The 15,074-nt window shown below is 42.2% G+C and overlaps 1 protein-coding gene across 1 annotated transcript; it reads left to right on the top strand.

The window, feature by feature from the left end:
- Positions 1–3,712: 3,712 nt before the first annotated feature.
- LOC104430875 (expansin-A25-like) lies at positions 3,713–4,740 on the top strand. The gene is made up of 3 exons (XM_010043586.2): positions 3,713–3,890; positions 4,002–4,337; positions 4,454–4,740. Exons 1-3 carry the CDS (start codon positions 3,713–3,715, stop codon positions 4,738–4,740), a joined length of 801 nt encoding a protein of 266 aa, XP_010041888.2.
- The last annotated feature ends 10,334 nt before the right edge of the window (positions 4,741–15,074 follow it).

Below are 15,074 nucleotides of genomic sequence, written 5' to 3'. Positions count from 1 at the left end.
ATGAGTTACATTTTGTTGAAATGTTCTTTTTAGAATTTTCCTTTTCCAAATTGAAGAATGAGAAAGTATATATCATAATATTCATGAAAGACTGGAGTAGGACAAATATGGGATAACGTTTTAGAGTTATGGATTCATTGTTTATCCTCGTTGTTTGAATTGAAAAGTATGCAATAAGAGATATTCTTTTGCTTCTTCTTTTTTTGTGATTTTCAAGACAAATAATAAAGCTTGACCAATAAATAAGGTAAAAGATGATTGGTGCAATGCGATGCCCAACATATAAAAACTTTAGCTTTATTACAACTATATCTTTCTACTTTTTATTTTGCATATTACTATTTTCAATTCTACACGTTAAGAAAGTCACACAATACCTATCTTATCATTTTTTGCACACCTTGCCCTACCTAAGTTCAACCGCTTAATGATACTTCATCATCAAACTTACAATAGATTTTTTTTTTTCATTAGTTGATCATATAATGTATTTTACGGTAATGTTACTCCATTAACATTTGTAATTTGCACAACTACTACACTACAATACGATTAACAAGCCATTTTGCTTTCTAGCGCTATCTATATAAGGAGTTTCGTGAGTGATGATCTAGACACAAATCAAATAACGAATGTGAACTTCTAATAAATTGCTTTTCATTAACGGGTAGACAATTGTATTGTTGACTTCTTGCATTAACATTATCAAGATAAAAATTATTACACGTATAATATTTGTCTAATTGACTTATGGACACCCTTTTTTATCAAAATAAAATGGAAAGTGAATTAGATGGATTTGCTATTCTCTAGACAGACTATTTGAATTTTTATTACAATTATGTTGATTTGATTTTCTTTATATGTTCTGCGTATCATCAAGTGCTATTCTAATTCCCTTCTCTTGAGTGCGGGTTGCAAGATAATTGCCATGATACTACTTGGAAAGTAGTTCGTCGAGAGTCGACTCGAACATAATCTAAATAGAAGGAAAATCATAATAATTTTTTTCGACTATAGAGAATACAATTTTGAATAGATTTAAATGGACAGAAAATCTAAAGAAAACATTTTTACTTTTTATTTTGACGATTTTTGAATCTTTTAAGAAGACAGGGGTAGTTACTATGAAGTAAAAAAAAAACACATATGAAGCCCTAAAAGTACAATAATAAAGAAAAAACACATATGAAGCCCTAAAGTGGGCCTGTACGGGGCTTTTATCTTCAGGGTTTCCCCACAAGAAACAATAATAAAGAAAAAAGAACAAATATCACAAAAGCTAACCCCGAAACATACTCTACATTTACAACAACTTGTGCCAAAATCACAAATACTAGAGAAACTTGAAAATTTACATTTTGACGAAGCAGACAAACTTCATGAGGATTAGGTTTTCCTATCCAAGTAATCATGTAGGGTGAACCATCCCCAGAATTCACTAGTCCATTTCATAATGTGTTGTAGTCTGCAAGATTCAAAAGATCGATTTATCGCTTTATAAGCGTGGAGTGGACCAATCTCATGCCAGATATGCTAGTCACTGTGCTTGGTCGAGGAGTTTCCATGTTCATCGCATGACAGTGTGTGCTGGTATAGCCAACAATGACATCTCCACAGGGGACTAGAGTTCCGACAGCGTCTTCTTGACTTTCTCCGCCGCCTTGCGGGCACTCGCATCCGCCATCTCCGCAGCGTATCTGGCCGAATCCTCCACCGCGGACTTCCCCTTCTCCAAGCTTTTGGCCACCGCCTCTCCCACCTTCTCTTCCCACTTCCTTGGCCTCCCCGCCTCCTTTCTCAAAGTCCCCCGATCCTCCCCTAAAACTTCAACCCACAGACACGTTCCACATGAACTTGGAATATGAGGAATGGAATCGCAACAAGTTGCAGCGTAACTTACTCAAGGTTCGGGGGGAAGAAGTAGGCGTGGGCTTGGCAAGCGAGGGCGGCGAGCTTTTCCCGGTTGAACGACAAAGCGCTGCTCATGATTTGATGAATTATCGACCGAGGTTTCTGCTCGGGGTGACGATCATCCGCTACCGTGGGACGCTCTGCTAATACAAACTGAAGCACAAAAAGCGAGCAAAGGAAGATCAACGTTCCTCTCATGGCTTTATCCATGGTCGACCCCTCAAGTTGATCATGCGGAGGAGCAATGAAGAAGAAGAAGAAGAAGAAGAAGAAGAAGAAGAAGAAAAAGGGTTATCTTGACACGTCCGCGTTCTGATGAGAAGCCATGTAGTATATGTCGTGGAGGACGTGGGCAGTGTCCACGTTCCCAGACGTCCGTGCGAGAAGCTTCTCAGGCTTCCTGCACGGGACGACTCGTGCAATTTTTATAATCTTTTGTCTTGAAATTGAATCATTGGGCAACTCAATCCTTCATTTATTGACGTTCCGATGTCTTACACGATGACTCAATATTTTTCATCTTTGAAGCAAATAAAATTCCATAGCATTTTTAACATTGAAAAATGGAAAGAGAAAAAGGATATTGTCCCTAATCCAATGAAATATGGGGCAGTCATATTGCGAAATTGGTGTCCTCCTCCCTATGAGCATTTTACCTGCGATGCCTGTGTTGGCTTTTGTTCTTAAACCCACCTGACACCTTTGTCACTCCATTTCGTTTCGAATTGTGCATTTGCACAGAAGAAGGGAAAGAACTCCAATAAGGGATATGGTCCCTTGGACGTTTACCTGCACTTTTTTTTTTTTTTTTTTTCAAACTTGTGATTCGCAGAAGCTTATGGTTCAGTGCAACTATATATTCCTCCTCGTAAATTTCTTTTGTGGTAGTTTTTGCTCATTATTGGTTTGGTTTTTGTAAAGCTCAGTTCAAAAGCTCGTATCCCGAAACTCTCTCTAAAGTAATTTTTCTCCGTTTTCTCCTTCCTTTTCGCTTTTCTCGTGATTGTTCCCAGTCGCTAGCCAGAAAAATCTAGCTGCGACTGTAATGAAGCAATGCCAGAGGTATTAAGATTTCTCAGCCGAGCTTGTCGATCGACTAAATAAATGAAATGTTGAAGCAAGTTGAATTCATGCATGTTGACGATGGCTTCGTTTTCTTGTTGCAAGTTCTTTAATATGATCTTGTTGCGCCTCGTAGAAGTCACTCCATAATACCTGATGATCTGCATCGGCTGCCGTCAGTTCATTTGTCTTTGTACTACATTTATCATTAGTTTACCAAGAAACCTACAAATTATGCATTGGAAATAAAGAGAAGATGTATAAAATCAGGAACCGTTACGGATGTCATTAAAGACAACTTAGCAAGCGATATCAATTGAATGGTGGTAAGTAAAAGGCTTGTTCTGCACCTCCAAATGGGAGACTCTTTGGCTTGAGGATAGCAGATGATGATATGGTAGAAAACGCGATCAAGAAGCGTGGGAACCCTGCGAATTCGAACATTGTAACGTAAGTTCTCCAAACCTAATGAGAAACAAACACGGAAAAGTACATTGATGCGGCCTTATTAACTGGAAAAAAGACTTATGTAACTAATGGAGCGTGCCTGGGTCGTTACGCTTACATTTTGTCGTCTCTCTCTATAGCCACGGTCGACTCCTCCACTTGGCGGGCATGCATTGCAGATCCCAGCTATATACGTACCCCTCACGTCGTCTTATAACCTGCAGAGGTAACATCGCCCTGATCTGTTCTTTACAAATAGCAAAAGTCAAGACCAGAGCAATTCGACAAGATGGCTCGGCCTGAGTACCCTCATCAGTCAACAGTGATGCTCGGAAGTCTTGCATTGATGATGGTTCTTTTGTTCGGTGTCGCCGGCGGCAACAGCCACAATGGTGGCAGCCTCCAAGGATGGGATTCCAGCGCTCATGCCACATTCTACGGCGACATGCGTGGCAATGAGACCATGAGTAAGCTACTTTAACTGCAAACTGCACTGACTCTAATCACGCACACGCACAAGTCCCTCAACGTGACATATATTTATATTATATATCATTCTTGTTGGCTTTTGCACATAGAGGGAGCTTGTGGGTATGGCGACCTGTTCAAGCAAGGGTATGGACTGAAGACAACAGCCCTAAGCACCGTCCTCTTCAACGACGGAGCGACTTGCGGAGCCTGCTACGTGATAATTTGCATCCATTCCCCCTGGTGCTTACCCAACCGGCCCATCATCCGCGTCACTGCCACCAACTTTTGCCCGCCCAACTACTCCAAACCGACTGAGGTCTGGTGCAACCCGCCCCAAAAGCACTTTGATCTCTCCCTGCCCATGTTCCTCAAGATCGCTCGCTATCGTGCCGGGATCGTGCCTGTGGCATTCCGCCGAGTGAAGTGTGGTCCGAAGCAAGGAGGTATGCATACATATAGTCACGCAAGAACTAAAAAGAGGCCTCGAGTCCGATTCCTGCGTTATGTGTAATCCTATTTAATGTTATAAGTGAAGTGATATGGGTGAGCATACGAACAGGGATGAAGTTCGAGATGAAAGGGAACGAGTGGTGGCTGCTGGTGCTTGTGTACAATGTCGGGGGAGACGGGCAAGTGGTGGACGTGAAGATCAAGGGGACGAGGACGGGCTGGGTCGGGATGACTCGGAATTGGGGTCAGAATTGGCAAACCTCGGTCGACCTCCGAGGCCAGGCCTTGTCCTTCCGGGTCACCACCAGTGACCGGATGGTGCTCCAGTCCGACAACGTGGCGCCGCCCGATTGGCAGTTTGGCCGGACTTATGAGGGCAGGAATTTCGCCGATTGATAGTGGTGTTCAAAGTTTGTATAATGCCCTTTGTAATAATTCGAGATGGTTTTGTATTGTTAGAGTAGAGAGGGGGAGAAACCGGGATAATCAAGAATCACAAGTGTTGAGCTAATTAGTGATTTGATGAAAATAGCCAAAAGAATCAAACCTGGCAGATCGCCCAACCATTTTTCTTTTGACGATAACCAGACTGATTTTGGGACGATTCTTGATGGGCTTCCCCCCTGATTTTATTCGATAGGCGATTCTTTTGCTTTTTCTCTTTTTACTGGGAGTTTTACCCCAAAAAAAAAAAAAAAAAATTGCTTATGAAAACTCATTAAACATTCATAAACAGATATTACAGCCAATTCTCGTGACACTGATTACGCGCATAAAAAAAAGGAAAAAAAAGGAGCTAGTGCCATTGAAAACTACAACAAAATCAATTTAGTAGGTTAGTGACTATCAATATCAAGGGCGAATAATTGGGTCAATTTATCGTAGAGTTGTCAAAATGGATCACAAATCCATTTGTTCACTTATATTTGTTAAAATGAGTCATACATGAGTCACATAGAACTCAATATATGGGTTATGAATGAATTTTGAAAAGTAAAGTCCAAAAAAGATGGATATTAATGGATCAGTTAGTCGCTTACTTACAACCCAAATTAAATATTGAGTCGGTCCGTGAAGTCACCAAGTCTTTTTAATTTTCGGTCAAAAAGCTATCCATTCTTCAAATGCGACAATTTAAGAAGAAAAACTACAAAATATGGATCTAGATCACATATGATTTAGGTACAAACCAAGTCGGGTGCGAATTGTTGAATTTATATGTGTATAAATGAGTCAATTTGGGTCAAAACATTTGAAATCTGACCCAAACACAATCCCCACCCACCTATTTGATGAGCCTCATTTCATCAAGGATCAAACCGATTGGTTTCAGGTGGATTTACGTAGGGACCGATTCAGTTCCTAAGGAAAAAATTGAGAAACTAGATTTGATCAGTTTCTTATGCTATGGCCCAAACCGTCAATTTAGGAGAACAAGCCATGTACTACTTTTTAGTCGGTTTGAAAGCAAACCCACTACAGAGGCAAGTGTCACGACCTAGAGAAATGACACGACCTAAAGGGTTTTTAAACGAAGGACTATGGCTGATCCATGAAGAACAGTTAAACCTCGAAGATTATAACTCCTAGGGGTTTTCTTGTGTATTCTAAAATACTCCTAAGGGCGAACAATAGTGTACTTGTGCACTCTTGTAATAAATCATGTAAATTGGAAGAAGCAATTTCTACCGTTAAATTGAGGAGGGATTTACGACTATGGTTAGGCTTGTATAAATAAGGGTCTCTACCCCCTCATTTGTATCATCTCGCAAGTAATGGTACTCTAGAACTTCTCTCTTTAAAGACTCTTGTGAGTGTGAGCAAGTAATGCCAACCTAAAAATAATTCCTAAGATCACACAGAAGAACGTTAGATTGATCGATCCATGACAAGTGGTATCAAAGCAAGTCAACCCTAATCGCAATGGATCAACATCCGCCAATGGTGAGAAGCACTGCGATGGGAAAGCCATTAAGGAACGGAATGGAAGGCTACTAAGCAACAAGGTGCCAAGACAAAGAAGGATGTCTTCATCAACTTCATTGTGAACTTGCCCAAGTTTGAAGGGTGTTGGACTCTCATGGCCGTGTCGGATCAGTTTCCTAAGTACGTGAAATTTGTGCCCGCAACAAAAGATTGTTCGACCAATGAGGCAATCAAATTATTTACGAAGCACGTCGTTAAGTATTAGGGAGTATCACAAATGATTGCGAGTGGTTGTGATCCCTAATTCACAGGGAGATTTTAGACCGAGCTCTTTAAGCTTTTGGGATCAAATCTCAACTTCTCCACAAGTATCTATTCCCAAAGTGATGGTCAGATAGAACGGGTGACTACGCTCCTAGAGTTGTGCCTCGGACATTATGTAAGCATGACGCTACAATCGAATTGGGAAAAGTTGATTGACGTAGTCTGATTCTCTTATAACTTGCAATGAAGCAAGTCTACAAGCCAAAGCCCATTCAAGACTGTGACGAGACAGCAACCATAACTTGCGACGAAGCAAATCTACGAGCAAGAGTCCATTCAAGATCATGATAGGGCTACGACCACTCACCTAGAGTACAGTTGCAACAGGCTCTTAATTCATTAAGAAGTAGCATGGGCAAGCATACTTGGTATGGACATGTCTATGTAAAGCCTCGAAGCACGTGAAAAAAGGGGATGACAAGAAGCAATGGCACATGGAGTATCAGGTTGGGAAGCTAGTGTTGGCCAAGCTATACTTTGTTATTTGATACCAAGACATGCACAATGAGTTAATCCGATGCTACGAGAAGCCATTTTGATGACTACAACAAGTCAGGAAGGTTTGTGAAAACTAAAAAGTACATATGATGTTATATATTAGCGTGCCTAAACCTTTTCATGTGGACAAGGAGCACTTGGATTGAGGGGGGTTGCAATAGGCACCACTCGGGGGCAAAAACCTCATATGATCGAGATGTTGACTTCATCATGGCGAATTAAGTCATGTAGAAGCAACACTGCATGCTAAAACGAGTGTACCTAATCCGATGAAAGGTTGGTCAAGAGAGTGAAGCTAATTGGGAACCCACTGAAGCACTTTGACAATTCAAGAAGCAAATCGATTCATTCCATGACTAAGATGAGGGCGTCTATCACAGTCTAAAAAAGTGACACAACTTAGAGGGTTTGTGAACGAAGGACTAAAGAGAGGCCTCGAGTTCGATTCCCGTGTTATGTGCTATTCTATTTAATGTTATAAGTGAAGTGATATGGGTGAGCATACGAACAGGGATGAGGTTCGAGATGAAAGGGAACGAGTGTTGGTTGCTGGCGCTTGTGTACAATGTCAGGGGAGACGGGCAAATGGTGGACGTGAAGATCAAGGGGACGAGGACGGGCTGGGTCGGGATGACTCGGAATTGGGGTCAGAATTGGCAAACCTCGGTCGACCTCCGAGGCCAGGCCTTGTCCTTCCGGATCACCACCAGTGACCGGATGGTGCTCCAGTCCGACAACGTGGCGCCGCCCGATTGGCAGTTTGGCCGGACTTATGAGGGCAGGAATTTCGCCGATTGATAGTGGTGTTCGAAGTTTGTATATTGCCCTTTGTAATAATTCGAGATGGTTTTGTATTGTTAGAGTAGAGAGGGGGAGAAACCGGAATAATCAAGAATCACAAGTGTTGAGCTAATTAGTGATTTGATGAAAATAGCCAAAAGAATCAAACCTGGCAGATCGCCCAACCATTTTTCTTTTGACGATAACCAGACTGATTTTTGGGACAATTCTTGATGGGCTTCCCCTCCTGATTTTCTCTTCTTATATTCGATATGCGATTCTTTTGTTTTTTTCTCTTTTTAGTGGGAGTTTTACCAAAAAAAAAAAATGCTTATGAAAACTCATTAAACATTCATAAACAGATATTACAGCCAATTCTCGTGACACTGATTACGAGCATAAAAAAAATAAAAAATAAAAAGGAAGAAAGGAGCTTGTGCCATTGAAAACTAAAACAAAATCAATTTCGTAGGTTAGGGTGCGTATGGTAACGTTTCTGTTCCTAGGAACAGTTTCTTTTCAGAAACATTTTTTTCTATTCCTATTCTCAGGAACAATTTTTGAGTATTCTAAGGCGTTTGATAACTATAAAAAATTTCTGTTTTGGGAACAGAAACACGGTTGGTATAATTCCAAAAACTTTTGTGACTTAAAATTTCTCTTAATATATTAATAATTTTATTACATTTTTTTCCTTCTCCTTCCTTTTAGCCGGTCGCCGGCTTGGCCATGGCTAGCCGGTGACTAGCCAGATGAGGTCGCCGGCCTCAAGGGAGCCTCACCAACCACAGGCGAGGTCCCCCTGAGCCTCGCCTAGCCACCGTGAGGCCGGTGCAGTGAGGCCAAGCCTCACCAGCCACCGTGAGGCCGGCGTCGCCAGATCCGGGCAAGGTCAAGCCTCGCCTGGCCACGGTGAGGCTCCCCCGAGCCTTGCTGGTGGCCAGTGACCTTAGGGCAACCTCGCCGGGGGCCAACGAGGCTGCGGCGAGGTTGTCGGGCCTTGTTTGGCAGGTCGCCGACCATCATCGGGCTGATGACCAGTTGGGGAAGAAGAAAGGAAGGGAAAAAAAAAGAAAAAAAAAAGAAAAAAAACTTGTTTCTTGAGTTGTTCCAAGAAACAAGAAACACTTTTTTTTTTTTTCGTTTCTATTCCAAATCTGTTTCCGAGAACACAACCAAAAATTTACCAAACGCGTTTTTGTTCTATTTTTGTTTCGAGGAACAAAAAAACAGAAACGGGTGTTCCTCGGAATGTTACCAAATAGCCCCTAGTTTTGGTAAGTTTTCGATTGGTTGTGCCTTTGACTTCCTTACTCCTTCTCTTCCTCCCATTCTTCTTTCCTTCCTCTCATGAGTGCAAAACCCCCACCACCAGCAAAACAGCCCCTCTCTCCTCTAATTCTCTCTTCTTCTTTCAAGCGGCTTCCTCCCTCTTGATTCTAGTTCTGCTTTTCCCTCCATCTTTGCTGCACGCCTCCACCACCTCACCTCAGCATCTCCATCTCAACTTCATCTCATCACCCCATCAATTACCCCCATCCATCTCATGCCCGACTCCACCACAGCACCTTCACACCGCCCCTTGCACCGAGCCAACACCACCCCCAACAACCATAGCTCCACCACCACCTTCATGCGACCAGCAGCAACCCCATCATCGTCTGCCAGCTCCATGTCCAACCGCCTCACCACCGCACCACCACTAGCTTTGCTGTCCAGCCGAGCCACCGAGAACAGCCCCCAAGCACCGAGCTCTCCCCCTCGGGCCGAGAGCTTGAGGGGACCATAACCGCCATCATCGAGCCTCCGTGCAAGCCGTAGTTGTCTCGTGTTTTCGTCGTCATTGCGCCGCTGTCGAAAACCGTGAGTTAACTTACTAATCTTTGATTATGCCGTTAATTGCGCTTATGGATGGTTAGATTAGTGGTAATGAGGGTAGTTTAGCTTGATCTAGTGGATTTTCAGGGTATGAGAGCTAGATCTATGTAGGATTTTAGCTCATATGTATGCTGTGATGTGTGGGAAGTCTTGCATGTGAGTTTCTTGAAGGTTTATGGCTACTAAGCTTGCAAGAGACGTGCTCAAAGGAGCTGAGTCTGGATTTCTCTTTAGATCTGTCTACTGGATACTCGCTGTTTGCTATTTTCATGGGTTAAAATATGCTATGATTTTAAGGTTGCTTCCTCTTGAAAATTGTTCTAAACATTTTCATTTATGACATATATTTTACTCAAGATTTTTTTGGATTTAAAAGAACAAGATTTTAGCTTCGTTGCATGCAAGGTAGAATCTTGTTTTGTGCTGGAACCCATGATCTTTTGGTGTTTAAAAGATTTTTATCAACTCTTAAGGTTCGATTTTTGAAAGAGTTTCTTCACAAAAATTTTTCTATCACATTTTGAAGTTTAACATAGTCAAATTTTAGAGCAAACGGACGAGTTTTGGACCTCGAACTAAGCTGGTTTTGAAAAACATAATTTATGGACACGGACACAGTTTTGGTAACGATTTGAGCGATTCACTGCTCATATTCTAGAAAGATCTGGGTCAAGGTGTCTTCATAAAAAGTGTTTGTTTAAGTGTCCTTTATAACATATTTAAATTTGAGAATTTTCTGAACTCGTTTGATTATGTTTCTGGAATTAATCTTAGAGACGTGCAAGTGGACTCGGTTTCTGCCGATGAGGGCCAGTTGTGGTCTTGTGGTTGTTCTTGGTGTCTTACTTGCTGGAAAATGTATATTTTGTGATTTGGTTGATTCTTGGTATGTTGAGAACTTATGTGTGATTCTGATGGCTTGTACGTCCTATGTTATGCAGTTGATTGCTTGATGATAGTTACCAATTATTATTACAAAACTCGGTTTTAAAGGCAATTAAATTGAAAAATGCGATATGTCGGGTTCGAACGCCAAATTTTATGTACTAAATAAAACCGTGGAGTTTTAAAATGGGAGTGTAATAAATTTGACCGTTTGATTTCGAATACGTGACCACGCACGATTATTTTACTGGGATTTTTAATAAAAAGAAAAATTGGCCAAGTTCATTATTTGAAAACAAGGCATTTGAACGCAAAGCATGGTGTTCTTGGCCAAATATATGCATGTATGGTCACTTAATGAAACCCGTCCTAATGCGTTTATGCGGGACAATGCTTAATTAAGTTTAGATGCTCCCACGTCAACAAGATGCCAAGTCGCGGTTGAGGCCGGACCAATGCTCCTTTATGGAATGCCGTCTAGGCGGGGAGTGCTAGACGTTGCCATGCCCAATGGGACGAAACGATGCCCGGTTACGCCAAATGACCGCCGACTTTTGTGTTGGTTGTGGCCGAGGGTCGTAATAATCGGAACATGCCTGAATGGTTGTAATGCTTACGCCTGATTATGGGGCAAAATTGTTAGGCATGGTGTGGGACGTGTCATAACGGTTTTACCTTATAATCGGGACCCTTGTGAATGTTTAGAGGGTGAGAATTATGTGTTCCGATTATTGATTTCGTTTGTATTTATGACGGCATATGTGATGTGCTAACCTGCAGGGTGTGCCGAGGCGAGGTGAGTTTGTTTGTGGTGCCTATTTAGGCTGCTTCTGGGCTAATTTGCATCCTAATCGGGGTTTAGGGTTTAACTCACTGAGATTTTATCTCATCCCATCGAAGTTAAACCTTTTTCAGGGCCGTAGCATAGAGATTTGCTGAGTGCGGATGTGGTGAGCGCAAGATGCGACACCTTTTGGCTAGCCCTATCGCTAGTGAAGTTTAGGTTAACCCTAGTCCCTGAGGATTTTTGAGAGGGTCGATAAGAAGTGACCGTAGAAAGGCTTGCAAATATTAAACTCCTTGGGTTAAACGGTTGATAAGGAAATCGTTGTTTTTGGGAAATTGTTATTAGTGTTTACTATCCCTATTGTTTGTTTATTGACTGGGGGTTTATTTAATTCGCTTCTACATGCGTTTAATTGAAAGATAAAAAGAATGGGTCGGCGATGCGTTCTGGGACGTTGTATTTTTAATCGACCACCGAGAGATGTGCGTGCGCTCGGGGTTCGGGACGTGATAGTGAGAAGGAAGACACGTTCCATAACCTTTTTCTACATGGTGATTACCACGTCTATCGAAACAATCTCTTGCTACTTAACTACAGGTTTTTTTTTTTGTCAGTCCTACTCTATTCCTACTTTACACTCACTCTCAAACTTTTACCCTGCCTCTTGCAGGGCGTGGGAGTCGAAACCCACTCCTGAAACTTATGCGTCCCCACCCCATCCCCCCCTGAGAAGGTGGGGATTTGAACCCCTCACCTCCCTCTTCCATGTTGAAAGGATGACCACTGGAGCGAATCCCACTGGTTAACTACAGGTTTACATGCTCTTTATTTTCCCATTGTAGTTCTAGGCCATAGTCCAGCCTACATATAAAGAGCAGTGCTAGAATATTTGAATATTGAATAAATCATTCATTTGACTATAACTTTATATAGATGTGGTCTCCCTCCACCTATTAACTTAGAGTTCAACTTTCTTATTGGCATCATCCATGAAATAATCTACACCTACACCTACTAAATTCCAATAATTAGAAGACTTTAGAAAGATTTAAACTTAGAATTTCCTGCTCTAATATAATATGAGATTTTTTTAGACTAGTGCCATTTGTTCCAAAAGTTTCACTTGTTAGACGAAGACGTGATTTAATATATAAATATTATAACAATTATGATGAAATTAATCGAACTCTCAAAGAAACTTGAGTGTTGTCCGCCATTGATGACCTCTTTCTCAAATTAGATCAGCTTAGATGCTTGCCTTCCAAAACAATGGATATATAATTAGCACAATTCACTTCCCTTGGATTATATCATAACATATCTTCGAAACATTAATAGGTGACTTATGTAAGTATTACAATCTCAATACAATAAACGAGTCATCCAATCAATATCAGTTGTTGGGAAAATAAAAACAGGTAGCCTCGCTCGTAGTTCAATTCATTTACATATTTTGGCTCGAGCCATGTTCTTTTTTGAGTTTTCTGCTTCATTCGCAGTGACCTTGGATCACAGCGACTAGCCCGTGTTTTCGCATGTGTTAATACTCTTTAGCGGTAGCTCTTGCTTTACAACGATGTGTTTATGGTAACAAACCCGCGATGAAACCCAATAGCTTACTCATTCCAATTGTTAAAAAGAGCTTCTTTTTTTAATTTGCTGGACATGATCATTAAGGGCGCGTTTGGTAACATTTCTGTTTAAAAATTGTTCCAGGGAACAGAAATTAAAAAAAAAAAAGTGTTTCTGTTCCGGGGAACAATTTTTTAACAAAAACATGCGTTTGGTAAACTTGTTCCGGGAATAAAAATAAACAGAAACACGTTTGGTAAATTTATATAATTTTTTTATTTATTTTATTTTTTAATATTTTTCTATTTTCTTTCTTACTTTCTTATTTCTTTTTCCTTTTTCTTTTTCCTTTTTCATTTTTTCATTTTTTTCTTTTGGCCGGTCGCCGGCCTCGGCCATGGCCGGCGGCTCGCCGGCCACGGCGAGGCTCGCCGGCCTCGTGAGGCCGAGCCTCGCCATAGCTAGGCGAGGCTCGGCCTCGCCTTGGCCGGGCGAGCTTGAGCTCGCCCGGATCCGGCGAGGCTCGGCGTTGCCGGGCCACCGCCGGCGACGCCGACAGCGGTGGCCGGCCAGCCGAGCCTCGCCGGCCGCCGGGTGAGCTCGGCCTCGCCGGATCCGGGCGAGATCGAGCTCGCCCAGCTCGGGCGCGACGTCGGGCTCGCCCGGATCCGGCGAGCCCGCCTCGCTTAGCGGCCGGCGAGGCTCGGCCTCACCGGCCCATCGCCGAGCCGACTTGGCGGTGGCCCGACGACGCCGAGCCTCGCCGGCCGCTGGGCGAGGTCGGGCTCGCCGGATCTGGGCGAGCTCGCCCAGCCAAGGCGAGCCCGAGCTTCGCCAAGGGCCGGCGACGCTCGGCCTCGCCGGGAGCCGGCAATGCTCCGGTGAGTACGCCGACCCCCGACGGGCGGTCGCCGGCCCTGGCCGAGCCGGCCACCGGCCAAAGAAAAAAGAAGAAGAAAAAAGAAGAAGAAGAAAAAAAAAAAGAAATGTGTTTCTCAAATCTGTTTCAGAAACGAGAAACAATTTTTTTTGTTTCTTGTTTCTGTTCCAGATGTGTTTCTAGGAACAAAAAAACAATTTTGGAACAAAAACGTACCCAAACGCGTTTATGTTCCTTTTTTGTTCCCAGGAACAGAAAAACAGAAAAGTTGTTTAAAAACAAAAAAAAGAAGTGAAAACAAACGCCCCCTAAATCAACGGGTTGTCTAATATGCCCCGGCATGCCAAGATTTGGTGTCTGTCGTATCATACTGGTAGACGAGTCAAAACACGTGAAATAAGGCATCTATATTTCTAGATCTTGATTTTGCGTGAGGATTTCATATGAACTGTCATGGAAAATACACGCTAGTAGTTAGCCCATCTGCTTCTTCTTTAGTATCATGCATTCACTTTCATAAGCCTCTGCCCAGCAATTTCTCGGCTACAAGACGAGCGAGCAGTGTTGCATCCAAACCTCACAGGAGATTCATTTTTGTCGTAGTCCTTGCAGATCAAGTACATGAGATTTCGATTCGTGAAACAACAACTTAAAGTGCGCGCGAGACGAGTGAAATAGTCTCCTTAGAAAACACAGGACCACCAAATCAACAATTCGACATTGCGGCTTGAAGATTGTCGCAATGTTGTTCAACGAATAAACGTCAGTTCTTGCGGAGGATCAGTCCAACTCTCTTAAAGCGAAGACGATGGGCAGAGTTTGCCTTTTCTCTTTCTCACAGGCATCGATCTATCCGACTTCTCCTGTGTAAATCCATTAGTGATTCATTGAGCAGAATTCCACCTGCAAACCGAACGAAAATGAGTCATTCCTTGGCGTAGAATGGAAATCTGGAATCTCTATCAGATTAGCTTTTGAGTAAAGGATGCCTTTTTTCGACCGAAAAAATAATAATAATAAAGGATGAGTTTTACAACTTTGTCTGATATATCTTAATATAATATTTGATTCCCTTATTTTAGTCGGACTCTTCCTTTAACTTAATGTAAAAAATTAATTTAAGCTTCATAGTTGTTAGCTTTATGACTGATTATTGAACTAGTAATGATTTTCTTTCCTCTAATGGTGTTTCTTTCTACT

This window comes from Eucalyptus grandis, chromosome 10 (genome assembly GCF_016545825.1).
Source record: "Eucalyptus grandis isolate ANBG69807.140 chromosome 10, ASM1654582v1, whole genome shotgun sequence".
Lineage (NCBI taxonomy): Eukaryota > Viridiplantae > Streptophyta > Magnoliopsida > Myrtales > Myrtaceae > Eucalyptus > Eucalyptus grandis.
This window is presented reverse-complemented; position numbering and strand designations above follow the sequence as displayed.